The sequence below is a fragment of the Vespula pensylvanica genome, chromosome 6, assembly GCF_014466175.1.
Source record: "Vespula pensylvanica isolate Volc-1 chromosome 6, ASM1446617v1, whole genome shotgun sequence".
Lineage (NCBI taxonomy): Eukaryota > Metazoa > Arthropoda > Insecta > Hymenoptera > Vespidae > Vespula > Vespula pensylvanica.
This window is the reverse complement of record NC_057690.1, coordinates 8,020,707-8,048,526: the sequence shown is the minus strand read 5'-3', so window position 1 is coordinate 8,048,526 and position 27,820 is coordinate 8,020,707. Positions and strand designations below refer to the sequence as shown.

The 27,820-nt window shown below is 34.2% G+C and overlaps 2 protein-coding genes across 12 annotated transcripts in view; one reads left to right on the top strand and one right to left on the bottom strand.

The window, feature by feature from the left end:
- The window catches only part of LOC122629768 (Down syndrome cell adhesion molecule-like protein Dscam2), a 124,709-nt gene extending 121,114 nt beyond the window's left edge, over positions 1 to 3,595 (top strand). The window contains exons 24-29 of one of the 5 annotated variants that reach the window (XM_043813532.1): positions 60 to 344; positions 1,556 to 1,833; positions 2,011 to 2,272; positions 2,381 to 2,462; positions 2,702 to 3,202; positions 3,233 to 3,595. In XM_043813532.1, the coding sequence (XP_043669467.1) occupies positions 60 to 344; positions 1,556 to 1,833; positions 2,011 to 2,272; positions 2,381 to 2,462; positions 2,702 to 3,128 (1,334 nt within the window). In that variant the 3' untranslated portion in view covers positions 3,129 to 3,202; positions 3,233 to 3,595. The other 4 variants (XM_043813530.1, XM_043813531.1, XM_043813535.1 and 1 more) reach the window with 4 other exon arrangements.
- A 7,605-nt stretch (positions 3,596 to 11,200) lies between these two features.
- The window catches only part of LOC122630184 (tyrosine-protein phosphatase 99A), a 323,505-nt gene continuing 306,885 nt past the window's right edge, over positions 11,201 to 27,820 (bottom strand). For 5 of the 7 annotated variants that reach the window (XM_043814399.1, XM_043814404.1, XM_043814402.1 and 2 more), the window contains 14 exons: positions 21,382 to 21,582; positions 20,864 to 21,144; positions 20,502 to 20,758; positions 16,947 to 17,230; positions 15,857 to 16,077; positions 15,647 to 15,772; positions 15,346 to 15,521; positions 14,866 to 15,157; positions 14,600 to 14,771; positions 14,297 to 14,421; positions 13,936 to 14,213; positions 13,721 to 13,856; positions 12,970 to 13,568; positions 11,201 to 12,604 (listed from right to left, as the gene is read on the bottom strand). In XM_043814399.1, coding sequence (XP_043670334.1) covers positions 13,068 to 13,568; positions 13,721 to 13,856; positions 13,936 to 14,213; positions 14,297 to 14,421; positions 14,600 to 14,771; positions 14,866 to 15,157; positions 15,346 to 15,521; positions 15,647 to 15,772; positions 15,857 to 16,077; positions 16,947 to 17,230; positions 20,502 to 20,758; positions 20,864 to 21,144; positions 21,382 to 21,582 — 3,050 coding nt within the window. In that variant the 3' untranslated portion in view covers positions 11,201 to 12,604; positions 12,970 to 13,067. The remainder of the gene's footprint in view (positions 12,605 to 12,969; positions 13,569 to 13,720; positions 13,857 to 13,935; positions 14,214 to 14,296; positions 14,422 to 14,599; positions 14,772 to 14,865; positions 15,158 to 15,345; positions 15,522 to 15,646; positions 15,773 to 15,856; positions 16,078 to 16,946; positions 17,231 to 20,501; positions 20,759 to 20,863; positions 21,145 to 21,381; positions 21,583 to 27,820) is intronic. The other 2 variants (XM_043814401.1, XM_043814400.1) reach the window with 2 other exon arrangements.

The window sequence follows — 27,820 nt, the reverse complement described above, 5'->3', positions numbered from 1 at the left end:
CATTCAAATACGTCCTCTTCGAAAAGAGCTTTTCAGGAACTCGTCCGTGTACCTTTCAGTGTCCAATAATGTTCCACCCCAGTTGAGATATACCGTGCCTGATCTAGAGAGCGGAACGAACTACGAGCTTCGTGTGACAGCTTACAACAATGCCGGATCCACCCAGGCCGAGTACTTGTTCACCACGCTGTCACAGAGTGGCAACATCCGGCTGCACGAGGACCAACCCCAGGAAGCTGAAAATACGCCCCTATATCTTGACGCTCACGTATTGGCACCGAGCGTCATTTCGGTTCTCGCTGTGATCCTAGCTGTTGCCGGTGTTTGTTTCTGTTTAAAAACACGTAAGTATCCTCGAATTATTTATTCCAATTCCTATAACGATCCAAGTTCTTTAATAGATTTCTCAATCGAATAGAATTTTTCTTTTTCTTTCTCTCTCTCTCTCTCTCTCTCTCTCTCTAATAGACGTACCATCGAGTTTCGTCGTTGATATAATCTCTTGTTCTCATTGTTTTTCTTTTTCTTCGTCGTTCTTAATAACGCCCGTTTCGATAGAGAATCGATTTGCGAACGAGTCAATGAGAAGTGCTATCGAAGTTCATAAATCGACGTGTCGACAGCTTGACTGTATACGTACACGACCATCCCATCAGAAATTTGCATTAAGCCAGAGGGAATGCTCGGTAGTACTCTGCTCCTCCTCCTCCTCTTCCTCCTCCCTACCGTTATCCGCTATCCAAGCCACTTGTCGCACAGACAAGAGTAACCAAATATCGAAGAATCGTACTCCAATTACGACAGAAAAAGAGAGAGAGAGAGAGAGAGAGAGAGAGAGAGAGAGAAAGAGAAAACTACCGAGCTTTTAAGAGTTTCCATCTCTCACCGTCGTTGAATTTCACTTGAACGGGTGGTAGGCAAGAAACGACCGAAGAATTTCTGTAAAACTCACTCGACTCTCTCGTCTCATCGGTTTTTACTTTAACCAGACGATGTAACATCGTCGACTCGACTTTGCGAATCTAAATAAAATTTTGTTCTACAATTTCTCTAACTATTATAAAAAGTGATTTCAACACAAGTGATATCGTGTATTTTTACGTCATATTATATCATGAATTATCCCATCTTGATATATTCTCCAACTTTTTCATGAAATTTTAATTCACTTTAAATTTATATATGTACATACACACACACACACATATATATATATATCCTTCTTACGTATATCGTCTTTTCTCTGATGGTTTCAAGGGACCACGATAGGTACCTAATTATACATTACTTCGGTCGAGTTAAATAATGCAGTAGATTCGGCCGTAACTTTGCACCGTAAACTTTCCAACGTCACTGCCTGTAATAGTTTCATGAGGGCTTTAAAAGCGTGGATGGCATTTGAAATTAGAAAACACGATGGCGATATCCGTTTACGAGAATTTCTCTCTCTCTCTCTCTCTCTCTCTCTCTCTCTCTTTCTCTCTCTCCATGTCGTAAATAACATTTTTAAGATGTCTGAACGTATTAAATCGATCATCGTACATCATCATTTCAGATCCAGAAAGATCAGGGGTCGTGAACGATCCGAATTCACAAACGCAAGTGGCTCTGGACAATAAACAAAATACCGAGCAAAGGGAACAGTATTATGCGACTGTAAGGAAACCGGGACAACAGTCACCACCCTGCCGTGAGGTGAGCGCCCTGAAACGAATACCAGAATATCCCGAAGACATTTATCCGTACGCGACCTTCAATGTGCCCGAGCAGGAAAATCCAACACGACAGGCATTCTTCTACGAACGCAGCGAGACGATGCTTCAAGGTGCTCAAGTGAGTAGAAAATAGTTATGGATTTGATATTAACGACTTATTATTATTATTATTATTATTATTATTATTATTATTCATTTCTTTTTTTATTTCTTTCATTCTCCTTCCGTTCTTTATTTTCTGTTTCTTTTTCTTTTCTTTCTTTCTTTCTTTTTTTTTTTTTTTTGATTGTTGCAGAACAAAAGATTTCAATGCGACGTGGATCAATATACAAAAGTACGTGGTAGGGCACGTCGCAAATCCAAATCCTTCAAATCGGAATCCGAAGAATACGACACGTTAGGTTCAGACAGTGACACCGAAGTTGGTACCAGTAGCCGAACCGAATCATCCAATCATCTAGACGATTCCGGACCAACTTCATTAATGGCTAGATCACCTGGACCAAACTCCGTCGGTCAAAGGGAACAACGACTAGCTTTGGTCCCGGTTCATCATAGTAAGTTAGTATTCGGTTTTCTGTGTCGAAGCCACCCACAGCTTTATATATTCAACCGCTACTAACCACTCACCTTTACCGCATCAACGTGTCGCGTGCACATTCCAGATGTGCTGTACATTTCGAGTACATCAACGGAGCCGTCACCAATTTCTGAGAGGAAGACCTTTCCCAGGCTCGAGAAGCAAAGGTCAGACAGCAGCTTCTTGATCGCCTTTCTTTCTTTTCTTTTCTTTTCTTTTCTTTTCTTTTCTTTTTTTTTCTTTTTCTTCTTCTTTATTCTCTTTCTTTCTGTTTCCTTCTCTTTTTTTCTCTCTTTTTTTTTTTCAGACTCATACGTACTCAAAATATTTTCTTTTCGTCTTCGATTTGTCTTCGATCGGTATGAAAATATAACATTGTTAAATAATTAATATCGTTACCAATTAGAAGTCGAGGAGCAACACCGGACATCGCGATCGATGGACGTGTATCAGGGATGCTGCGAGCCGTGAAACTCTCGGAATCAGGAATGCATCCTTACTCGAGAGGCACGTCACCGAGTCACCCGAGTCACCCGAATCGTCAAGGTTCCTGCGACCGATTAGGGAAGGAACAGAATTCGAGGAAATCGGTGGAATCTCTTTGTCTTCTCGAGGAACCTGGTTCCTCGAGAATGAGCAGGAGAGACGAGGATTGGGGCAGCGAGCTGTCCACATTGGAATTGAAACCACCAACGGGCTTCACGGATGCTCACGAGACCAGCGAGGCCGAGTGCGACATAGATATGAAGCTAAGGCTTCACAGGAAAAGAAACGCTCTCGCTTCTAACAGCTCGCTGTCTAAATCGCCAAAGGACTTTACTATTACCGTCTAAGTGTTAATCAAATATCAAACTACAATCGAAAAAAAAAAGAAAAAAAAAAGAGAAAGAAAGAGAGAGAGAGAGAGTGAGAGAGAGAGAGAGAGAGAGAGAGAGAGAGAGATCCGATAAAAGGGTTAAAAGGATTAAAAGAAAATTTCAAGAAAGAAGAAAAGAAGGAAAAAATTCAAAACAAAAAAAAAACATTAAAAGAAAGAAAAAAAAAACAGAAAAAAAAATGAGAAATAAAAAAGCATTAATAATTAATAAAGAAACATGCAAATTAACGAAAGCGAAAATCGAGCATGATTGAGTGTTATTTCAAAATGGTATTTCTTCGTTTCGAAATCGAAATACTTTCGTCGATTAATTCGTTCCGCCAAAGCTGCTTCGCTAACGAAGAATTTCAGATTGACTGTCTTTACGAGCGACTGCTACGTCGACGATCCCATTTACAATAAAGACGTATTTTTGTAGAAAAATGCGATCGAGTGATACGCTTTTTTACTCTTTTTTCTAACTACACCTCATCCTCTTCTTCTTCCTACATTATATACATACGTATTTAGAATTTCTAAGATCAAAAGAAAGAAAAACGACAAAAAGAAGGAAATAAATAGTAAAAAAAAAATAGCAAATTCAATTTTTATCGCAATATACGCAAATATGAAAATCCTTTTTTTCTTTTTCGATCTAATCGCAATTCAATGATTTTTTTCGACTATGAGAAATGATAGCCAAATATAAACGGCAACGTGCATGCCATTTAGTAGTTGCGGTTATAAATGAAACGTCAATCAACTTAATTGCGAAGCTTATCAACAACGCGTCAATCAAACTACCACGAGACAGAAATTCAATTTTCGAACGAATCTCTGAGAGGAGGAGACAACGAAAGAGAGAGAGAGAGAGAGAGAGTGAGATAGGAGACTATAGTCATCTCGTATCGACGGTTGATAAATAAGATTCGTATCGAGTAGCTCGTCGTTGTCGTCGTCGTCGTCGTCGTCGTCGTCGTCGTCGTCGTCGTCGTCGTTGTCGTCCTATTCCAAATTGAAAGAGAAAGAGAGACAGAGAGAAAGAGAGAGAGAGAGAGAGAGAGAGAGAGAGAGAGAGAGAACGCGATAATTAAAAATTTTAATAAAAAATGTAGTAATCCTTTTGTGATTCCTATTACATTTATTTCTTCATCCGTCATTTGTTAAATCACAATGAGTGCAAGTACACATTACAAATTTTGTGCTTTTCGTATTTTCGTTACATATTGCATTAGGCGTACGATTAAACGTGATTTTCTCGAGTTATTGAAAAACCTTTGTTATTATAAAATAATTACGCACGCGAACGATGATATAGCCATTCTAACAGACTTCGCTCCTATACAAATTATCTTCACCTTCGGTGTTTATAAATTATGCATCCGTAATTTTTCAGGACGATCCGAGAGGAGTAACACTGTATTCGTCAACTTTTCTTTTTTCTTTTTTTTCCTTTTTTTCTATTTTCTGGTTTAATTTTTATAAATATTTCATTTGATACGAAGTTACGTAAGTTACGTAAGTATGATTACGATGTAATTTTATTTATTTATGTACGTATACTATACAGATATTTATAGCATAGTATCTCAGAGGAGAATCGTTGAACTCGTTCTCTTTCGATCAATCTAAAGCTGCACAAAACTTAATCGAAATATAATATTAACGAAGCTGAAAAAAAAAGAAATGACAATTCGTTTTCAAGGTTTTTTTTTTAATATGAAGATAAGCATTACTTTCTTTTTCACTAATTGACATTAATTCACTTACCTGTTCAAATCTTGTATCAAGGTGAAAATTGTTATTAATTTTCTAGAAAATTTTTTTCTTTTTCTTTTTTTGTTTTTTGTTTTTCTTTTTTTTTTTCTTTTGTTTCTAGAAAGCCAAAGAACCCGCGTTCGATCTTGTTTTAAATTTTGATTATATCTAACAAATTTATAACGAAAAAGAGAGAGAATCGAAGGGAAGGTTAACAAAAAAAAAAAAAAAAATAAAAAAAAATAAAAGAAAGGGAGAAAAGAAAATAAATTTTTTGAAATATTAAAAAACAGCAAAATTACATTTTTTCCATCGATCGATCGGATGTGTTTCCCGATGTAAAAGTAAATAATAATTCACGTTTTAAATTCTCGCGCAACGCGTATTCGTAATTCAGATCACTCGACAACGTTCGATTCGAGACGACATACAATCTTTATTTTTTCCTTTCTCGTAGACATTATTAGTTATCGTTTTGTACAAATAGAAGTGTGGCACGATAGCGTGCCTTTATGCGATATAGTAATTCAGCTTTCTCCCTTTCATTTTTCTTATCTCTTGTATTTTTTTTTATTCTTTTTTTTTTATCTTCTTGTTCGTTCTTTCGTTTATGTTTTTGTTCTTTTTTTATCATTTTTTTTTTTTTCTTTTTAACGTGAGAAATTAAATCCCCATTGCAATTATATATCTATATGTATATATGTATATGTATATATACAAGGTGTCTTTAAAATAGCTTTATCAAACTTCAGCAATACATAATATCTCTGTCTAGTAAATAAATTAAAGAAATATTTTGCGAAAAGTAAATCGTTGAAAGAACAATGAAAATCGTTGAACAATTTATTGTTTAGTGAATAATTTATTAATTTACTTTTAACTTAAATAAAACGTATATACGAATATCGATTACGAAATTCTCATGATAACACCTTTTATATATGCATAGAAATATATTTTCTTTTTTCATGGTTTTCGCTGAAACTGAGCAATAAGCATTCTTCGTCTATCTTAGCGAAAAGACCCTTTTGTTTCTTTTCTTATTCTTTTCTTCTTGTAAATTTCTTTCCATTAGCATTAGAAAGGCAGTGAGAAACAACGGTACATAAGTACGTAGAAAGAAGGAATTTCAGATTATAATTTTCGAGAAACACAATCTTTGATCGTCGTTTTTATGTATATGTATATATATATGTATATCATTTATGTATTATGTGTATATTGACAAAAATGGCTGCTCATTGTTGTCACGTATTATTAACGTGTTCGATAAGAAAAAATCATTGACATTGTCGAAAGATTCAAAACAGAGTGAGAAAAAGAAAGAGAGAGAGAGAGAGAGAGAGAGAGAGAGAGAGAGAGAGAGAGAGAGAGAAACAGAAGTGTTAATTTCATAATATCGCCGATTCACCTAGGAACTCTCCGCTGTTTCCAAAAAATACAAACTATTCTTTCATTTAAATGAAAGTTTTCCATTTAAATTATTGATAAGGTTGTTTAGTACCTGGAAAAACATCGTCTTAGATACATATAATACTTAAATTGATTAATTATCATCGTGTAGACCCGCATAAAGAGATTGCATATCTCTCGATGCATTCTTTTTTTACGTAAGACAATCTTGTCTACTGTAGATGAAAAGAAAAAGAAAAGGAAAAAATAAAAAAAACAACAACAAAATAGAAAAATCGTATGAACGAATGAGTGATCGAACAGTGTAAAGATTTATCGTGAAAATTGAAAAATGATCGGTCGGAAGAAGAACTGAGATAGATTAAGAAAAAAAATTTGTGAAATTAAAGTAATAAGAAAGAAGAAGAAGAAAAAGAAAAGAAAAGAAGAATAATAGATACAGAGAATATGAGTTGGGATAAACAATAAAACTTGAGATACTTACAAAAAGATTTACATGTATTAATTACGTATCGCTACTTAACGGAATAGTCACAGCACGTGCATGTGCAAATTCTAGAAGGGTTATCGATCTGCTGTGGGGGGGGCTTTTAACGAAAATTTTTTTTTACGATTATATAAGATATATAAATATAAATATATATATATATCTTATATATATATATATATATATATATATATATATATATAATAACGGTAATACGTACGAAGACAATCATTCCTACGCATAGAAAGTAATGAGTCTCCTTTCCCGAGCAAACAGCCGTAAACGCAGCCTCGTTTTAGGGATAGATAGGATGCGTTTATGTGAACGTGTATGTGTGTATGTGTTTGTTTGTGTGTTCTGTGTGTCTATGATATTTATATTCCTTCTTCTCGCCTTTTTTTCGGCACGATAGAATACAAAACAAAAAAAAAACGATAAGAAAAGGAGTGCACACAAAGAAAATAAAAAAAAAAAGAAAGAAAAATTAACGGCAAAAGAAAAAAGGAAAGAAGGAAAGGAAAGAGAAGAAGGAACATTGAAGAAGAAGAAATTGTTTAAGAACGAATCGTGATTATGTTAGAAATGTGAATCGAAGAGAAACAATGAAGAAGTGAGAAATGAACTATTAAAAGACAAATAATAAAAGAAAGACAAAAATGAAAAAAAAGAAAAAAAAACAAAGTAAACGAAAAAAGACAATCGGAAAGAATGTGTGCGCGTCGCCTTACGAATATTACGTTGACTAGAGTCTAATTTATCTGTCTATATATACACCTAATTTCTTGTTTTTAATCTTCGAATTATACGCGAGTGATCGTGATTTTTGATTTAATTACGATCATTCTCATATATATATATATATATATATATATATATATATATATATATTTATATATATATATGGTTGAATATATATATTTATATATATGTGTGTATATATATATATATATATATATATATATATATATATATGTCGTATTTAGGCGCCTATATCTGTTTTCTTTTCTTTTTTCTTCCTCCCCGTTATCCATATAGGTACATATACAATAATTACGTAATATCGTAAAATACAATACAGTGTTCTCCGCTCTCCGTCCGACGAGATAACGCATCGCATGAGAAATTTTTTATTGGACACGTTAGAAATGAGAAGAAAAATTAAAAAAGAAAAGAAAAAAAGAGCAGGAAGAAAAAGAGAAAAAGAGATTTAAAAAAATATGTTTTTAAATGTTTTTTTCTCATTTTACATGCTATAGAGAGACCTCGCGAAACAATGGCGGAGCGGTATCTCGTCCAATACAATCTTTCAAACGATCTCAGAACATAATCCTTCATTATTCTCCGACAGCCGTTCATATCATAAATATCTGTATATAATATATTTATCTGAAATCTTAACCGCGACGCACCTGTGTTGCTTATGCGATGTATTTATAATGTATTTTTATTTTAGTTTTTTTCTTTTTTTCTTTTTTTCCTTTTTTGTTACTAGAGTAATTGCGTGTCACCAGTGTATTTTTCACCGTGTGTGTGTATGCTTGTCTGAAAACGTCTTCTCTGTCTCTTATTTTTCTTATTTTTTTTTTTTTGTTTGTTCCTTTCCTCTTTTTACGTATATAATAATATAATATAATATAATATAATATAATATAATATAATATAATATAATTATAATATATAATATAATATAATCATATAATATAATATAATATCATTCCTGTTCTTCCTCTTAAACAACGTATAACTCCGATAAACATTGTCTTTACACGTATCATCTATTTTGGACATCGCGACGAAGAATCGATTCGACTATTCTCAAAGTATTCGTACGAAACGTATACGAAACTTTTACGATAGCCGTATCGATATCGACAATTATTTAATTACGGCTAATTACACTGCGACAGGTATACATGTATGATACAAATGTGTTTCTCTTCTTCGTTTTCTTCTTTTTCTCTTCTTTCTCTTCTTCTTCTTCTTTTTTCTTCTTCTTTCTCCTCCTCTTCCTCTTCTTCTTCTTCTTCTTCTTCTTCTTCTTCCTCTTCTTCTTCTTTTTCCTTTTTCCTTTCAGTTTTATAAATTCTACTCTTCGATCGATCGTTATTTAAGATCGTTATTTATTTCAATCGAAAGAAGAAGATAAGAAAAGAAAGAAGTGTTTCTCCACTTTTATTTTTATTCGCACGAAGTTCGAAGGTTCCTCCGATCGATACTCGATCTCACGATACAATAAATAACTTTCGATACCCGTGACTCGACTCGAATCGTGCCTCACGCTCTTAAATCGTACAACATTACAATTATAATTACAAGTTACGCACAGCCGCTTGAAGAAACGAAACGGAATCGTAAATCGTTCCGGCCGAGATCGAGATCGCTTTAAAGACCTTCGAGACGACGTCACACGTTCTCTTTTTCTTGCTTTATTTCTTCTTTTTTTTTTCCTTTTTTTCTTCCCCTTTTCTTTTCTATCGTTTCATTTCTTTTCTTTTTTATTTCCACTGACCGATTTTATCATTGTTACGTCATCGTGTGCGATGATAATTACTCCATTCTTTTCAAACGATTCGATAAACGAACGAAGGATCGATTAATTCTCGATCAATTATAACTCTATAGATCAAAATAATCAATCAAAAAATCTGTCACGAATTTTGCCCTCGATCTTTTATATTCAATCAATATGATAATGATAACGATCATTGTTAAACAGCTGATATTCTTTTCGTCCTTCGTTCATCTTCCACGATCGGTAAAATGGAGAATAAAAACGAATCGTGTGTCTCATTTACTTAATCTAATCAGTTGAACTTAACAAGATAAAATTCGATTAGTCAATGCCTTTCGGAAAAGACAATTGCACGCATCTATAAGTAATTTCTTCAAGTTTTCGAAACATAAAATTTATATAAATATCTATAATGAGTAAGACGAAGATAGAATATTAAATGTTTTCATCTTTGTCTTGTTCAGTTCAATACACTTATTATGTGACACACGATTCATCTTTTATACGATGTGGTCATTGAACACAAACATACGCACGTTACACACTTAAGCACAGACACATACTTATAGACTCTCTCTCTCTCTCTCTCTCTCTCTCTCTCTCTCTTTCTCTCTCTCTCTCTCTTTCTTTCATTACATTCATACATTTGTTCTACCTTTGACGTCATATATTGTACACATTTTCCATCTGCTCTCTCCCTTCCTTTCAATCGTTGCTTATATTAATGTCTCTAAAAGTTATTTAACAAGAAACAAGAACTTCAGTCTTCGTGTGTGTATACACCGCGCGCGCGCGAACGTATTGACAAAAAGAAATGGCAACGAGGCACCGGCAATATGGCCACTGGAAGAGAATGCCAAAGCGTTGTTGAGAACAACATGTGTTTGAACGTTCGACGCACCGTTTTCTCGCACATCCTATGAATTATCATCCTTTTTTTTTCTTTTTTATTTCGTTTTGTTTCTATTTACTTATTTCTTCTTTTTTGTTGCTTCGCTTAATTGTCGTTCTTTCTCTCTTTTTTTTCCCTTTTTCGTTTTTTGGGTTTTTTTTTTTTTTCTTTTTTTGTTATCTTTATTTAATATTCTTTCGAAACGTGCGATTAGCTTATCAGAGTAAAAAATCACGCGTTTATTCCGACTTTGAATTTCGCGCGTCACGTACGACGACGAGGAGATGTTGAAGGCACGTACGATTGCGTCCAAAAGAAGGTAGAGCTTTTTCTTTTTCCTTTTCTTTTTTTTCTTCTTCTGTTTTCTTTCCTCTTCTCTTTTCTATTTTAATCAGTGGACCAAAATGCTCTTCTGTTAATTCGTCAACTAACTTTCTCTCACATAGTTCATTTCTCAATCGCAACGTCCAGAGCATTTTTTTTTTATATTTCATTTTCCATTTCCTATTTCTTTGTATGTACTTACGTACATATATTTTGTTTTATATGTACTTATTATAATCCACTTTTTGGACGCAACCGCTTCCGATCTGTTATCGTTAAACGCGTCGCGACGAACACCAATTGCAAGGCTTGAAAATTATTATTAATAAGAAAAAGTTTCCGCATAGCAAAGATTAGATTAGAAGGAAAGGTGCACGGAAAGAGAGTGGTCGCGGTCTTCTTTCTTGGCCGATTTATACTTAGAATTTACTGACTCACATTGTGCTCATCGTATTTACGTATGACTTGTTATATAATAATAATAATAATAATAATAATAATAATAATAATAATAATAATAATAATAATAAAAATAATAAAAATAATAATAATAATAGTAATAATAATAGTAGTAATAGTAGTAGTAGTAATAGTAGTAGTAGTAAAAATAATAATAATAATAATAATAATAATAAGAAGAAGAAGAAGAAAAAGAAGAAGAAGAAGAAGAAAAAAAACAATAATAATAATGTAATATAAACAATGGGACGAAATTGTGCAGCGTTTGGAAGGTTCATCCTCAATAAAATATCACGATTGTCATCGGCATCATTCGCCTCGCTGCATCGTTGTGCTTAAAAAATGTCATTTGTTTACGGGAGAGAGAGAAAAAGGATGCAATGATGATAATGATGATGATGATGATGATAATGATGAAAGACGATCAATGCGATTACGTCAGTAAAATTACAGAAGTTATCAACAAAGTTTCGCTCGTACGGTTTTGAAATTTGTATCATTTCGAATTACTCTATGTACCTAATGTATTTTGATTTCTTTTTTTTTTTGTATGTTTTTTTTTTGCTTTTCGTTTTCTACAGTAACAAAACCGTACGACTATTTGTGACGTTTGGAGCATTTACGTATATCGAAATAAAAATATCGAATGAATAAATCGAATCGTTAACGCGGGCGCGATCAAACGCTCGATTTGTCATATTAGGACGTAATAATAAAAAAATGAGAGAGGGCAGACGTGAAGGCTCACTCGAGCGATAGTAGATGAATAATATCGCTGTTGTAATCGTAGGTATCATATCTTATATACGTACGATATAATTGCGAGCTGGATCTGATCCAATCACACGTCATCACAAGTGGCCTAACGTACAGATATTACAATAATTTTTATATTCATATTTATATATATATATATATATATATATGTATATGTTTATAAATATATACACACACATATCTGGTCTATACGCGTCTGCATATATCTATATACATACTTATATCTATACGAAATATTTACACACCCATTCGCGAATTTGATCTATCGTCCTCCTCTTTCTTATCGATTAAAAAGAGTATATCCTTAATGATTCTTTGGCAACTCGGGCTGTCGGCTGGTCGACTTTATATTTATATGTATATTTATATATGTATGTATATATGTATAATATTTATACGTAATGTGAATGGGCGATATATACAAGAATGAAACAGCGTACACTTACAAGATGGACAAGATAAACGCGATCTATTCGAATCAACCGTCGAAACGTGCAAAATCAGCAAAAACATTTCCCTTTCCTTTTTGTCACTTTACTCGGCTAAACGATTAAGACGAGACTTAGTTAATTTTCTTTTTCATTTTTTTCTTCCTCGGCCCTTTTATTCGTTCGTTTCTTTCATTTTTTGTTCAGTTTTGTTTAGTCAAGCTTTCGTTCAGTTTTTCTTTTCTTGTTTCGTTTTGTTTCGTTATGTTATTCTAGATTCACGTGGACATATTTACACGAATGTACGTTCGATAATCCCCCGAGGCTGATCTTGTATACTCGAACGGTCAGCTTTTCCATTGTGCGAGGATCTTTCCAATCGAACAGCTCCTTCTGGTGTCATCTGAATTACACAACAAACGTGTGATATAATAAATAATCGATTGAACTTATTGAAATCGTACGATCTTTAATCTTTAGAAAAATTATTATGCCCTAAGTATATTGAAGAAAACGTAGAACACTCGACACACTTCCAAAGTCATAAAAATGGCCATCCGATCTTCCGTGGTAATAGCGATGTATTTTTTTTTTTTTTTTTTGGGGGGGGGGTTGGCTATTTATTATCGTGCGTTTTCATAATGTGACGCGGAGTGCACGGGGAAGGGAGAGATATAATTCAAAGAAAGAAAGAAGACAGAGAGTAGAAACATAATTAAGGAAGAGGTGCAGTGATTGAAGTTGTTGGAACGCGACGATAATACTTACGAGGGACGTAAATACACTTCCGTTTATGAGGAAGAAACGGTCGATTACAGCGGTTCTGAACGACGTGAGGCGACGCTGCAACCGAAGATAGGCCGGCATCATTGCGGTAATATCTTGCAGCTCGCCTCCATACCCTCAGGTGGCACGCGCATACTGCCGTTCGTGATGTAACCGTTCGCATCGACCGTCACCGAAACACCCGGTGGATGATTGTGATAGCTAACGTTCCTTTGGCTAACCACAATGTTCTTCTCTGATATGCCATGATCGTTGCTACCATGAGCGGCCAGACAAGTCTCACTTCCACGATTGCTCGACGAAGATTCGATCGGATGGTCCACCCTTATGGGGATCGTGTAGTCGGACAGGTACTCGGTGCTCACCTCCACCGTCGCATATTCTCGTATCATCGGTGGTGCTGCCTTCACAGGATAATCCATTGCCATGTGTTGCATGGAGGAGGCCGATCTAATCTCGTTCGGATCGTTACTACTCATCGTTGCCACGTGTCCGTTCGCCATCGCATAGAGATCTGGTTCACCACGTACTTTCGATGACAGCATTGCTTCAAGACATTGATAGAGTAGAACGTAATCCTCCTAATAGTAAATAGTTTTTGTATTTTTTTTTGTTTTACTTTATCCCATCTTATTTTATTTTATTTTATTTTATTTTATTTTATTTTATTTTTGTAGGGACGACGGTATTATCGAATGTAAAAGAAATATGATTTATTGTTTTCTTTTTTTACCTTCGATCGGAATACACCCGGTCTCTTCATGTACAATAATTTTGCGAACATGTAAATGTCCGCGGACTGTTCGAACTCCAGCTGTTTGTTCAGAGTTGTTAGAAGTACGAAAAGAGCAGCCTCCACGCCACCGTACCTGATACAAATGATTATGATAATCGTTGTAATTGTGTATTTGTAAGATTTTTTATTAAATGTACGATAAATTTAGTCACCTATCCATAACGACGATTGGACCATTTTGATAATCTCTATGAAAGTCTTGTATCACATTGACGAATACTTTGGGGTTATTATTGTGAGGCCATAAACCACCTTGATTCAATGGTCCTTGAACGATTCTTGCACTTAATTCGTAATCGTCCTGTAAAGATCGGACGGCTACCTCGCGTAGAATGATTCCACTGACTGTTTCCTTAATACCACATAATCGTACTCGGAAAGTTTCTGATTCCAAATCCTTTCCTTCCGTTGGCCAGAACTCGGGGTATTCCTGTATTAACAAATTTTAATAAATATGGAGGAGTGTACTTTCGAAAAGTAATCGTGAGTCATAGTTAATTTTAGTTAGAGTACCTCGTCGCACTGAGTCAACATTACGATCGTCTGAGCATTGTGGTCCCACATCATTTGCCAAAACTCCATTATGGTATTCTCCATAGGATGTTGAGTTATAATAAACTCACGATTCCTTTGGAATCCTATCAACGAACATTTCCTTGGTTTAACGTAATTTTAAAAAAACTTTGAAATGTAAACCTTTATTTTACAAACTATAAATTTTCATTATAAATTCAAACTATAATTTTTCACTAACGTGAAGAATGTAATAGTAATATTTAGAAAAGAAAAAGAGAATAAAAAAGAAATTATCTTTACCCGAGAACCACGTCGCGTTTATGTAATCACTTCCATCAACACCAGGTTTTGGTGTTAAATGTACACGAGCATTTTCGATTGGTATAATCTCCATATTACGATTTTTGTGAATGTTACAGGATTTGGTCGCGGACACGAGATTGAAGTCCTTTGGTTTCCATGACGTCACGAGCTGTTCAAAGAACAAAGAAAAAAGAATGGTCGTTAGGCTTAATGAAAAAACTATGCAACGAACAAAATTTAATAACAATCGTCGTGATAATTACCTTATATTGAGTATCTAAGTTATTCCAAGCGTCTGTTTTGTTATTGGACGGGCATAGCATGTCTTGAATATGCTGCATCAAATTATTTGCTTCTATATTGGTCTCTCCACTTTCGATTGCCTCTTGCAAAGCATCGTGAATGAAAATGTATTGTTCCTCTGTCTGAACTAAAAAGTTTCTCTGCGTTCGAATGTGTTTTAAAAATCCAAATACATTGATTTCGTTTTTGCTCTTGGCCTGTTTCAGCATGGCGTCGATCACGATGTAGGTCCCAGTACGTCCAACTCCAGCGCTAATAATAATAATTATCATTATTATATTATGTTATGTATATTGTAAATAAATTATGACAAAAGATAAATTTATTATATTATATAAAAAAAAAATATTATATATAAATATATCATAAAAGAAAGATAATCATTAACAAGTAAGAAAATGGGAGACCATTGTTTTTCTTTCTTGTTTTTATTTCATTACCTGCAATGGACCACTATAGGGCCAGCGTCGGATGGATTAGCATTGGAAGATTTACGAATAAAACTGAGAACGGGTAGAGGATGATCAGGAACACCATGATCAGGCCAACCGGTATAATGATACTGCCATATCGTACGTTCTCCCATATTGGTCCCATTCTTCTTCTTCTTAATCTGCTTAAAATTCGAAAACGATCGTCTTACTAACTGTCGGCGTTCGTCATTTAAAAGAAAAGAAAAAGAAAAGAAGAAAAAGAAGAACAAAAAATAATTCTTTCTTAACAATTATTATAAACATATACCTTGAGATGTCGAATTTGAAGAGTACGAATAGTATAAGTTGCCATGATGTCCTCTCTGACTAAAGTAACTTGAATATAACCATAAGTTTCGGTGCCTTCTTTGGGCCAATACATATCACATTTTCTCTGTAAAATAAAAGAAAAAGATGATTTTCATTAGAATCAAAATATTATTCGTTTTTGTAATAAATCTTATTTAGAGAAACTTACACGACCACGTTCGACAAGATTAGTGATCATCACAACGATCGATACACGTTGTTCCCAAACCATACGCCAGAAACCATCAAACGTCGGTGGCAAAGGTCCTTGAGTTCCAATGTAAGCTCGTGTACGTTGCCATCCATCGATGTAATTTGCGTTTACATAATCTTGCCCCTTTTTAGGTGGTCCTCCACCGCACGATAACAATTGTACACGCGTGTGATCGTCTGCGAAACGCGTGAAAATTTATAATCTTGTACAGCAAGATTTTTTCTTTCTTTCTTTTTTTTTTTAATTTAATTTTTTTTTTTTTCAAATAAATAAAACATATTACGTTATTTCGCAATAAATGTCATCGGGAACGAACGTTATCATTTCGACGTAGTAAGAACGAAGCCGATATCGCGGAATGTGATGAATACATACAGGTAACTTTATCGTTCCACGAAAACAAGTGGACAGTGTCCGGCTTGGTGGTGGAGGATCTGTGACCTCGTTGTCGACAGACAGGTCACTCACATCAAAAGCAATGACGAGAACTGCTCGTTAATCCGATAACATTGTGAATGGTCGAAGCGAATTTACAGTACTTGTGTCACATACATACATATATTGAAATGACTCACGAGAAATAAAACAACGAAACATCTGTCTTGACTTTAAGAATAAATAAAAATTATATCATTCTTATAAAGAAATTATGTCAGCAATTATAGTTGATGTAATACGAATTCATGGCTTTGATAAAGACCTAACAAAAAGAAAATTTCTTTCTTTTTCTATTTCTTTTTTCTTTTTTCTATTTGCACTTCTTCTCATTTAAATAAACACCGGTCGAATTCGATCATTTTTCGTGACTCATTCTTCGCGCATGTATACATATATACATATATAGATGCGTCACTCGTCGCAACAAAGAGTAAATAGCGTTCATACGATCTCATCCTTACTCTTTCTCCTTCTTCACTTCGAAGAAGGACAAATGTAGTTCGGGATAATCATATAAGAAAAATAATCGTATCGAATGTACGTAAAGAATGTAAAAGAAAAAAAATAAATAAATAAAACAGGACAAAACAAGTAAAGAAATATTTACATGCGAGTATGTTGAGGTATCGATTCTTCGCCTTATTTTCAGCGAATTGCGAATTCTCAACAGTGTAACCTCCACTCTCCGATTGAATAATCTCGTATTCCTTGCTGAATCCGATGTCACCATCGGCGTGCAACTTGGCGACATGTTGAACGAATTGTTGAACGCTTACGGCGGTTCTTTCGCCATCTTGCTCACTGTTCTCCCATTCTTGAAGGGTCGGCACATTTCGTGGTGGATAATCCAGATAGTAATAGGCCGTGTGAAAGCATTTTCTGAAAATCGGTCTAAAGAGACATGCTTTTGATTAATTATTCGCTCGATGTTCGATAAAATTCTTTTTTTTTTTTTTTTAATCTTCCAAAAGTTATGTTATTCGTAGGTTTGTATATTTGTTATATAAAAAAAAAATATATATATATATATTCATATATAATATCTCGTTGTTAAAGAGCATTCACTAAAAAAGAACAGAAAAAAGTACTTTATTCTCATCTTTTCAATTTTTATACATTATACGTCGGACAGGAAGAAGCAATTAAGGAATAAGACTGATTGGACTCCATCATGCTAAGTGCTAAATTATTATCAAAATTACCTTAACATTTCTTTTAATATTATTCTACTTATCCTTTCCTTCTTTTACTTTTTCTTTTTCTTTTTTGTTTATATATATATATATATATATATATATATAACATTTATTCGTCGAACAAAACTAAAAAATAAGTAAGAGAAAGATATCCAAGGCTACGGAGATATGTAGAAAACATTATCGGTCACTTTTTTCAAAACCGATATCGATCGTTCGATAAATCGATTTATCTTCGAGGACGCCTTTCTTGACAACATTTTTTATCCGTGATTAATGAAAAAGAAAAAAGAAAAAAAAAAGGTTATTCGCGAAAAGGTGAACTCAGTTACGGCGAGGAAAGGTTAACGATCTTGACACTTTGCGTGATCGGTTATTTCATGCCGAAACTATTTCGCTTAGCAGTTTACATTTCCGCAATTTGATATAAAATTAAAACCGTCTGAATACTTGTAAAATTTACATATCGTTCGTTGAATTTAAACGAAACTCGTTACATGTATTCAATAATTTTCTTTTTCTTTTTTTTTTTTTTTTTGGATATACGATACACCATATAACGTTTATAACGTTATTAAATACACGATAAATACACAATGCAACAAAGTTTCGCAAAAAGTAGGTGGAAGTATTGCGCGTCACGTTTACAGCGATATCGGGATATCGATTAAATCGATCAATAAAAAGGCTCGAATAGTAAAGTGGAAAAATAGGGATGGATGGATTAAGAAACGTGAACAGTGAAGTGCTATGGATTATCTCGCATTTAGTGTCTTAACCTAAACCAAGATAACACGATTTAAAACTGAGTAAGACAATTATCGTTTATAACGATTTATATATATATATATATTGCTTTTAGATTAAAAAAAAAAAAAAGAAAAAGAAAAAGAAAAAAGGAAAAAAAAATAGGCTAGCAACGTTTGGTCATGAAAACACGAATGATTATACTTGTAACCGGTCAGTAAGGTATTAACTCGCGTCCGGCGCGGGCGCGAGCGCGAGTACAATGTGAGTATGTGTGGTGGCACCTCGATTTTCGTGGGAAAACGACGCGACATCGCATTTATACGCTCTCCGATGAATCGTATAAGCCTTCATCGGCATAATTCATAAGGTCCGAATGAAAAGTCGCGTAATGCGTATTGCAACGTACGTAATATTATTACGTCATTTCGAAAATTCATCAAAAAAGAAAAAAAAAAAGAAACAATGAGATTATAATTATTTTTAATAGACACATATTCGTATATAGTATCATTTACTTCGTATAGAAATTCTTCGAATCGAAGAAAAGTGATTTTTTATTATATTCTTATTATCGGAACGATAAAAAGAAAGAACGAAGAAAAAAAAAAAAAAAAAAAGGAAAAAAAGAAAAAGAAGAACTTACAGATCGAGAAATTTCTTCATTTCGTTTGGTAGCTTTTCCAAGGGTCCATTGCAAAGACACACGCTAATAGTTATTTGGATATTAATCACTGATTAAAATATAAATCACACGGAAAGGAAAAGACAAATTCGAAGGAGAGCTCGAATATAGTAGAAAAAGGAAGACCTAGGGTGTTTCAACGTGTAATCGCGTGTCCCTGACCCGAAAATGATCCCGTTTAGAACATAATCCTTGAAACATCATCCTTGGCCATCATCATCGTTTATATAGTACGTACACATATACGATATTCTCCTTCGTTTTATTTAGAATGTAAAATGATTATATCGGCACAATTCTAAACACACACGCACGGTAACACGCACGCGTGCACACACACACACGCACGACACTTTTGTTTTTATTTCCTTTTTTTCCTTTTTCTGTCTCTCTTTCTTTCTTTCTTTCTTTCTTTCTTTCTTCCTTTTCTTATTTTTTTCTTTTTCCCCTCTCTCTCTCTCTCTCTCTTTTTTTTTTTAAACTTAATTCGGTGTCTCTCACTAAAGATATTCCTCGCGAATACGACGACGGTTATCGACTGCACGAAGAAGAAGAAGCCTTAGTATATACACGTCGTTTTAGCTCCGTCTGTTATCACTAGCGATAAGGAGATAGGCTGAGCGTGAGAGACGATGTTATAAAAAGACAGAGAGAGACAAGGAGAGAGGGATAAAGATAGAAAGAAACAGAAAATAGAGGGACAATAAAATGAGAAAAAGTAATGGGCAGCTGACAACGTTAACGACATTTCGAAAATCGTTTGCCGTTCCCGTTACCATTTTCCTTTTACCATAAGCAACGATTAGTTCGCGTATCGTGAAAAACAGTGACTCGAGCCGACCACGACGAATGCTTCGAGGAGACTGAAAGAGAATGCTCCTCGTATATACACGCGTACGAGATCACGCGCGCATGATCTTTCCCGAGACTCCCAACGTTTCTCGCAGCAGCAGCAACAATGTACATATATTGCGAATCTGATCGCCGAAGGTTACTATGTCTCCTGTGATTTTCAAATTTACATTTTACGATACACTTTCACAATATATTTTCGATGAAACTGTTTCTTTCCTTTTTCGTTTTTTTTTTTGGTCTTCTCTCTCTTTTTTTTATTTCTTTACTTTTTTCTTTTCTTTTCTTTTCTTTTTTTTTTTCTGTAATGTTTATTCATCAACGAGCATATAGCCGTATAAAAAAATCGTCAAGAATTTATTTATTTTCGATGATGATTATTATTCGAGACGCAGTTTACTTTTTCGATAAATCAATTTTACGACACTTTTTCAAAGCGTGTTTTTTTTTTTCTTCTTGCTTTTTCTCTTCTTTCTTTTTTCTTCGATATATGATAAAAGAAATCTTTTCTTCAGAGTGATACTCGTTTGTCACGTTTATGTCGAAAATATTGTGAGAAAGTATTTGTTAAGAAAGAAATTATAAATAAATGAAGAAATCAAACAAGATAGTCCTAACATGTAGATATATTTGATACGAATACGAACTATGCGGATGTATGTAAAAAAAAGATGATTCTTACTTCCAGAGAACGAAGGCTGTGATCGCTAGCATGACGGCGAAGCAAGCACAAACCATGCCAGCTATCACACTAGCACTGAGATCCTTGCTGCTACGACGTTTTAACGGTGGAATCTTATCGCAGTCGTGAGTAACCAAAACGTTTCGTGGTGCAGAACTTTCTCCTTGTATGATCAGTCGATCGTTGATTGTACTTTTCGTTGCTCCACGTATGATAAACTCGTAGACCGTGTTCATCGTTAAATTTGGTACGATCATCTAAAGAAAATAAATACACAATCGAAATTTAATTAATTTCTGATATAAGAGTTATTGAATAAAAAAAAAAAAAAAAAAAAAAAATTTGTTACTATTATCTCTTACGCCACTTTCAAGATGATTCTTCTCGGCTGTTAATTCGATTTCCTCAAAATATTTACTTGTTTCCGTACGATAATTGATGTAATAATAATCGACGGATCCCCAGAAGACCGATGGCCTTGCCCATTGAATATAAACTGAATCATGCGAATGGCAAGTCAAATTTAAAATTTGTGGCTCGCTTGGTCCAGCGATGTCAGTCCTACGAATAATGTGACCGGAAGGCTCACCCTCGTATTTCAACGTGTAAGCTTTCACCCATATATCGTAGACGATGTAAGGCTCTAAAGTAGAAAATAGACGAGAACATTTTTTTTTTCTTATCATTAACTATCTTCATCATTTATAATATTCTATCCTTTTACAACGATTAGTATTAATACAAAGATAACACGTATGTACTCTTATCTCGTCTATTCTTGCTAATCTTTCTCTCTTCCCCTCCTTCTCCATCACACTATCTTTATCTATCTCTTATTAACAAATGTTGTAGTATTAAGCTCGATTTAACTCATACTTACCCAAATCTTTTAATACGAATTCAACGTTGGGCCCGCTATTGTCATATATCTTGAGAGTTTGAACGTCTGTATAATTGGAATGCAAATAATAAACACGGTAGCCGGTTATGACGCCGTTGGCACTTTCTGGCTCGGACCATGACAGTTCTATGGTAGTCGAGGTTATTCCACGTGACGTGAAATTCTGGGGTTTCGTTGGCACTGAAACAAAATTTCCGAGGAAATTAAAGTTAGATGTTTGAGACATCGATGACAAAATAAATTTCAATATATATAACATACGATGATATTTCAACGTCGTTGAACTCGCGCGTTTTATAGTTAGGGTTTTCATGTTTTAGTATTCTCATATTGAAAAAAGGAAAGAAAAAAGAAAGAATGCGAAGCATTTCGCAAAGTCTTTTCCGGCAGCTCTCCTTCTTCTTTTTTTTTCTTCTTCTTTTTCTTCTTCTTCTTCTTCTTCTTTTCGCCATTTTCTAAGGTGGCCTTCCAATCTTCCACATACAAAGGCAAGTGCGAAGTTCCGACGACCGAAGACTGAATAATTAATAACGACCTCGAGTGTCTTCTCAGACCCCTCGCGCCGACAAGCAACTAGACGCTATTCATTTTGGTACATGGAACCAGGAGTGGAGCTCCTTTAAGACTGGGACTGCATTCTGCACGTCGAAAAAAAGCTTTCCGCGTTATTTATCGGTTTTAAGCTTCCATACTAGGAGGGAGAAAGAGAGAGAGAGAGAGAGAAAGAGAGAGAGAGAGAGAGAGAGAGAAAGAGAATGACAAAGGTAAGGAAAATGAAATGGACAAAAAAATATCACACGTTTTACTTAACTCTTTCTTGAAAGGTCTTTTTTCTCTTTTGGTTATTTAACAATACCCCCAAAATATTATTCGCATTGTTTTCAACAGAGAAACTGTTCTTTAAAAATTACTTCGTTAAATAATTAAGCGTTTAGTTTCTAAACGAACAGGAACATTGATGGCGAACTTCGACGAAATCGATATCTCGAGGCACGATCGACACCTTCGGTGCTTCGACGTAACGTGATCCTCGTTGTGAAGTAAAAAAAAAAAAGAAAAAGGGAAACATAAAGAGCAAAAGGAAAAAAGAAAGAAAAGAGTCTAGGTTGATAGTCGAAGCTCGAAATTAATTAACCGTGCAAATCGATTCGAGCTCCCTCAAATGCTTGCTATATAATACCTAACTGATCGTCGAACAAACATACATACAAATACACTGAGATATATATACATACATATACCCTTACATAAGAATAGTTTTTGACATTGTTTTGGTATACATATTCATCATTTCCGCTTGGTTGTTTCTCGCGAACGAGTGGGTGCGAGCGAGAACTAATATCAAAGAAAATAAATAGAGAGAAGAAAATAAAAAGTATAAGAAGCAACGAAGAAGAAAGAAGAAGACGTATCGATTTACTTCGATTATAGGTACGAGTAGTGCTTCGTCTCGTTTTTCGCTGTCTACAAGTATCACGTCGATTCCGTCGACCTGTTTTATTCAACGAGAACATGGACGAACGCGGACGACTATCATCGAAGATAATCATTCCCGATTGAAAGACATAATAAAAGATTTCGTCTATTTCATTTCAAATATTTATGAATACTCAGACTATTAGAAATAGATAACATCTGATTGATATGGACGAACATGTTTGCTATCACTGAAGATAATCTTTGCTGATTAAAAAACGAAATGAAAGATTTCGTCTATGTCACTTCAAATATTTATGAACTCTTATAATAATAAAATTAGATAACAACTTTGATATAAAATTGATATAAAATTTCCTTTCAACCATATTTCACATTTTTATAAATCTGTATTATTTGAAAAGCTTGCAAACACGAATCGCGTGATAATTTTTCTTAGAAAAAATTATTTTTTCTAAGAAACGAACAGTATTGAACTGTGAGAAATGTTTTTTAACGTTAAAATAGTACGAAATCATTCGACGATAGGAACATGTTAAAGTAAAAACGAATTCGTACGAATGAACGAAGAAAACTAACAGCGAGTTAGAGGTTTTGAGACAAGCTTCGTCTCTCTCTCTCTCTCTCTCTCTCTCTCTCTCTTTTAAAATGTCAATGAAACAGTTTCCATTCTCGTCTCTCTGAGAGAACAACACACAAGGCAAACCATTACGCCCGGATTCGTCCGAGCGAAGAAACGAAGAACGGAGAAGGCTAAGGAACACAACGCGCAGACTCGACGATCGGGCATAACCTTTGTGAGCTGCAACCGGATGATGTCATGCTGAGTCTCCGCACGCACTACGGGGATCCGTACTCGTATTACGGACGAGGTGAAAAATGAATATGATTACGAGGATGGCGAGGCATAGTCAAGGTCAATCGTCCTGCTGCAACTCATCGTACGTTGCATATACATCTCGAACACGGACTTGGAAGTAAATTTTTTGTTGTTGTCTTCTCGTTTGTAAAATGACGTCATTGTAGAGATCGAGAGAGAGAGAGAGAGAGAGAGAGAGAGAGAGAGAGAGAGAAATGAGATCGAAAAAAAGAAATTATAATAATTGAAATGACACAAATGATACACGTGTAACGCGAACGATAAATAGATCTATCTGTCTGGAAATTGAAATCTTTTAAGAATCAAATTAATCGAGATAAAAAAAATATTCCAGATAATCATGTCAATTTATATATATGTATATATATATATATATATATATATATATATATATATGTCTATATATAAAGAAGAAAAGAAGGACTGAGGTGTTTGATCTTGTAAAGGCGACTCATTGAATTCTCGATTCGTAGGAAGGACCATTAAGAACGTAAAGACATATATATATATATATATATATATATACATACATATATACTATATATAAGACTATATAATCGAGGTTACTACGTTCCTCGTGCGTTCGTTACGCTCGAACGAGCATGGAATATTTGATCAAATCGAATTATGCAAAACGAATTTGTTCCTACTATGTTGTTTTTCTTAGCGATTAAAATACATACATACACACACATATATATTTATGTATATATATATATATATATAATATATAAATATATATATGTACGTACATATTTTATATTAGAAAGTCCTTATCCAAATCGGAGAAAGTTACAATGATTTTCCGGGATATTCATATAATTTCTTCAACTCAGATCCGACTGTAACTAAGTGTAAAGGAAGTCACGGGAACGCGAGAGACATCTCGAGAAGATCGTTTTTCTGTCGTGTGACATCCTTACTACGACCGGCTTACTAACCTCCGTGTGTCTTAGCTTAGCGGCTCTGGATCGGGTGCATAAAACTCGCGAGAGAAAGCGCGGAGGAAGAAAACATTGCGGACGTGTTAGAAAAGATTAACAAAGTAGAAAAAAAAAAAAAAAAGAAAGACCTTATCGTTCTTCTCAACAGAAACAATAATTAAATTGAGTTATAATCGAGCCGACGTGAAGATAATCGTAAGGATAGAAAATAAAAAGAAAAAGGAATGGTTCGTCATTTCTCTTGAAAATCATTTTCTTTCTTGAGGCGAATAATTCAATAATCGAAATAACGAATACATAGTAATACGAGTATAATAAGTACGAACAAACGGAGTAATAAAAAGTAAAAGTATGAATGGACGATAATAAGAGAGTACAGCATAATGATAATACGTGTATGAATGAAATAGAAAAAAAAAAAAAAAGAAAAAAGAAAAATGAAAGAAAGAAAAGAAAATAGTTTAAATCGGAGCAGAGAGATTAAAGTTAGAGAAATATTGTAACTTGCGGAAAAATACAGACGGAGGTATGAATATAGAAGTGATTTTCTTTGTTACTTCTTCCACTTCTACTTTTTTAGATTTCGAAGGCCAGATGCTCTCGTTTAATCAGTCGAAGTAATCAGAGAGGTGCATGGTAAGGTATAAGGGGACCGAGATAAAGCTACCGGTTCGCCTCGTTCCTTCCTAATCATTTCTTCCAAATGGCTGTGTGCTCACGGGAAAACTGACCTGGTAAAAGGGAGAGATGTTATCGTTGCACTGAGCCGTCACGGAATGGTTTTTAAACGAGGGAAGGTGAAAGATAGAGATAGAGAAATACAGGAAAAAAGAAAGAGAGAGAAAAAGAAAAAGAGGGAAGGAAAGAGAAAGAGAGAGAGAGAGAGAGATGCATTTTACGAGCTGCTCTGGAATGTCAAAATGGGGAGCAAGGGACCCCCAGGGGGAATCGAGAAACGTATTATTGTTTTCCACGGTTTAACCGTACTCTCCATGTTAATGTATGTGTTTTATGTATATATGTATGTCTGTTACTTGTGGTTAAAGCAAGTTGGAGAGCTTCGAAGTAGGCGAAAGAGTCTTTATTTGGATCGGCTTGCAGTGAGTAACGGTTCGCGAGTGAAAGGAACAGTTGATAAGAAATGGCCGAGGTGTATGTACCTGCTTCTCGATCTGTAAAGGGAGTAAGAGAAAGAGAGAGAGAGAGAGAGAGAGAGAGGGCATTATATTCTCAACGCAACTATAATCGAACTACATACCGATCGTTACTTCTTTTTTGAAACCCTTAAGAATTCCTACGAATTCACAGTAACAAACTGGTTTGGATGGAATAAAATTATGTTGTTGTTAAGTACATCCTTGAATGATTATCCTTCATTTTTAAAACCTAGTTATATGTTCGTTGTATGCGTATCGTTGACTATCCTTGCTCGATACAACTACGAAGGTTAGCTTCTTAAAACTCATGGGAATCAACCGGGAGAGGAGTCGACCTTGAAACTAGAGCGTAAAAATAGAATTCGTACGAATTTCTTGTCAACCGTTAACGTGATTCGAATGTATTAAGAAAAGGTTCCTTTTGATTTTATCGTTTCTGTGAGTATTAGATAACGTTTTCTTATAATGATACATAATTATATATCTTATCGAAAATTATTCCATTCCAAAGCACTTTTAGGCTATTTAAATATATCGCAAAGAAAGAAAGGAAGAGAAAGAAAAGAAAAAAAGAAATATCTTTGTACTCGCAAAAAAAAAAAAGAAAAGAAAAGAAAAATATAAGATTCATATTCCGTAGGAAAAGATGAAGAAGAAAATTCAAGATAAACGAGTAGACCTCGGGCATCGTCAGACTGCCGTAAACAAAACTAACAAGCTGCATTTTCTTCTATCGAAGGGGAACAATGGAAAATAGTATGGAACGTAGGTGAATTACGAGGAAGACGGAATATATGAGATTTCGTCATTATAAAAGATTTTTATATAAATATAAGATAAGAGTTTACGTAAGATGACGCGTAACATTCGTTTGTAAAAGAAGGAGGAAAATACAGAAAGAAGAAATAAATAAATTAATAAAATAAAAGTATGTAGAAGTATATAAGACAAAAATAAAAAATAAAAAAAAGAATAATAAAAGGAAATAAACAAAACATTTAAAAACGAAAAAGAAGAGAAAGAGAAGAGAAAAAATAATGATAAAAAAAATAATGAAACGAAGAAGACATAAAGAAGAAGACAAAAAGAAGAGAGAGACAAAGTAAGTACACCTACGCGTCGCTTGTTAAGCGTTAGCTCACTCGCGCACTCTCCGTATCGATCTTACCTATAATACGGTATCAACACATCCATACGCATTTTATATCTATACACGCACACTTTCATACACACATGTATATATATATATATATATATATATATATATATATATATATATTGTATCATATATATGAGAAATGTAATACGCGTCGCAACTCGTTCCTCGAAATCAAGACGGAACGGGAAATGAGTTAAGCGTCGATTACAAGACTGGTAAATCTTGCGACAGGCTTGTGAGTCCGAGCTTGCCTCCTCCATTTTTATATATATATATATATATATATATATATATATATATTATACATATATATATATGTGTGTGTGTGTATGTATGTGTATTTAAAATGATATGAATGTAAGAAGAAAATAAATCGTTAATGTCTAAGAGAAAACGACTGTTTTGTTTTAATCGCATAACGAGAAACTTTCAGTCTTTCCTGTTTTCGCTTTTCCTATTAGCAGTTAGTAAAGTATATATGTATTGATTGATGACTTGATTTCAATGTGTAAAAAAAAACAGAAAGATAGAGCCATCATTAGAAGAATTGTATATTCTATTCGTTCTAATATATATTGTCAAACGTTAACGTGATTCAAATATATATATATATGTGTGTGTGTGTGTGTGTGTGTATATATATGTATTTATATACATGTATATCTGTAATATATATATAAAACAAGATTTCTTGAACTGCAATGTATATATATATATTCATATATACTGTAGTTCAAGAAATCTTGTCCGAGATAAGGAACAATGAAAAATGTAATATTCGTCACATAGTATGATAAGACCACTTATCTCAAAACACCCGGTATATCTTTCCCCGTAAACG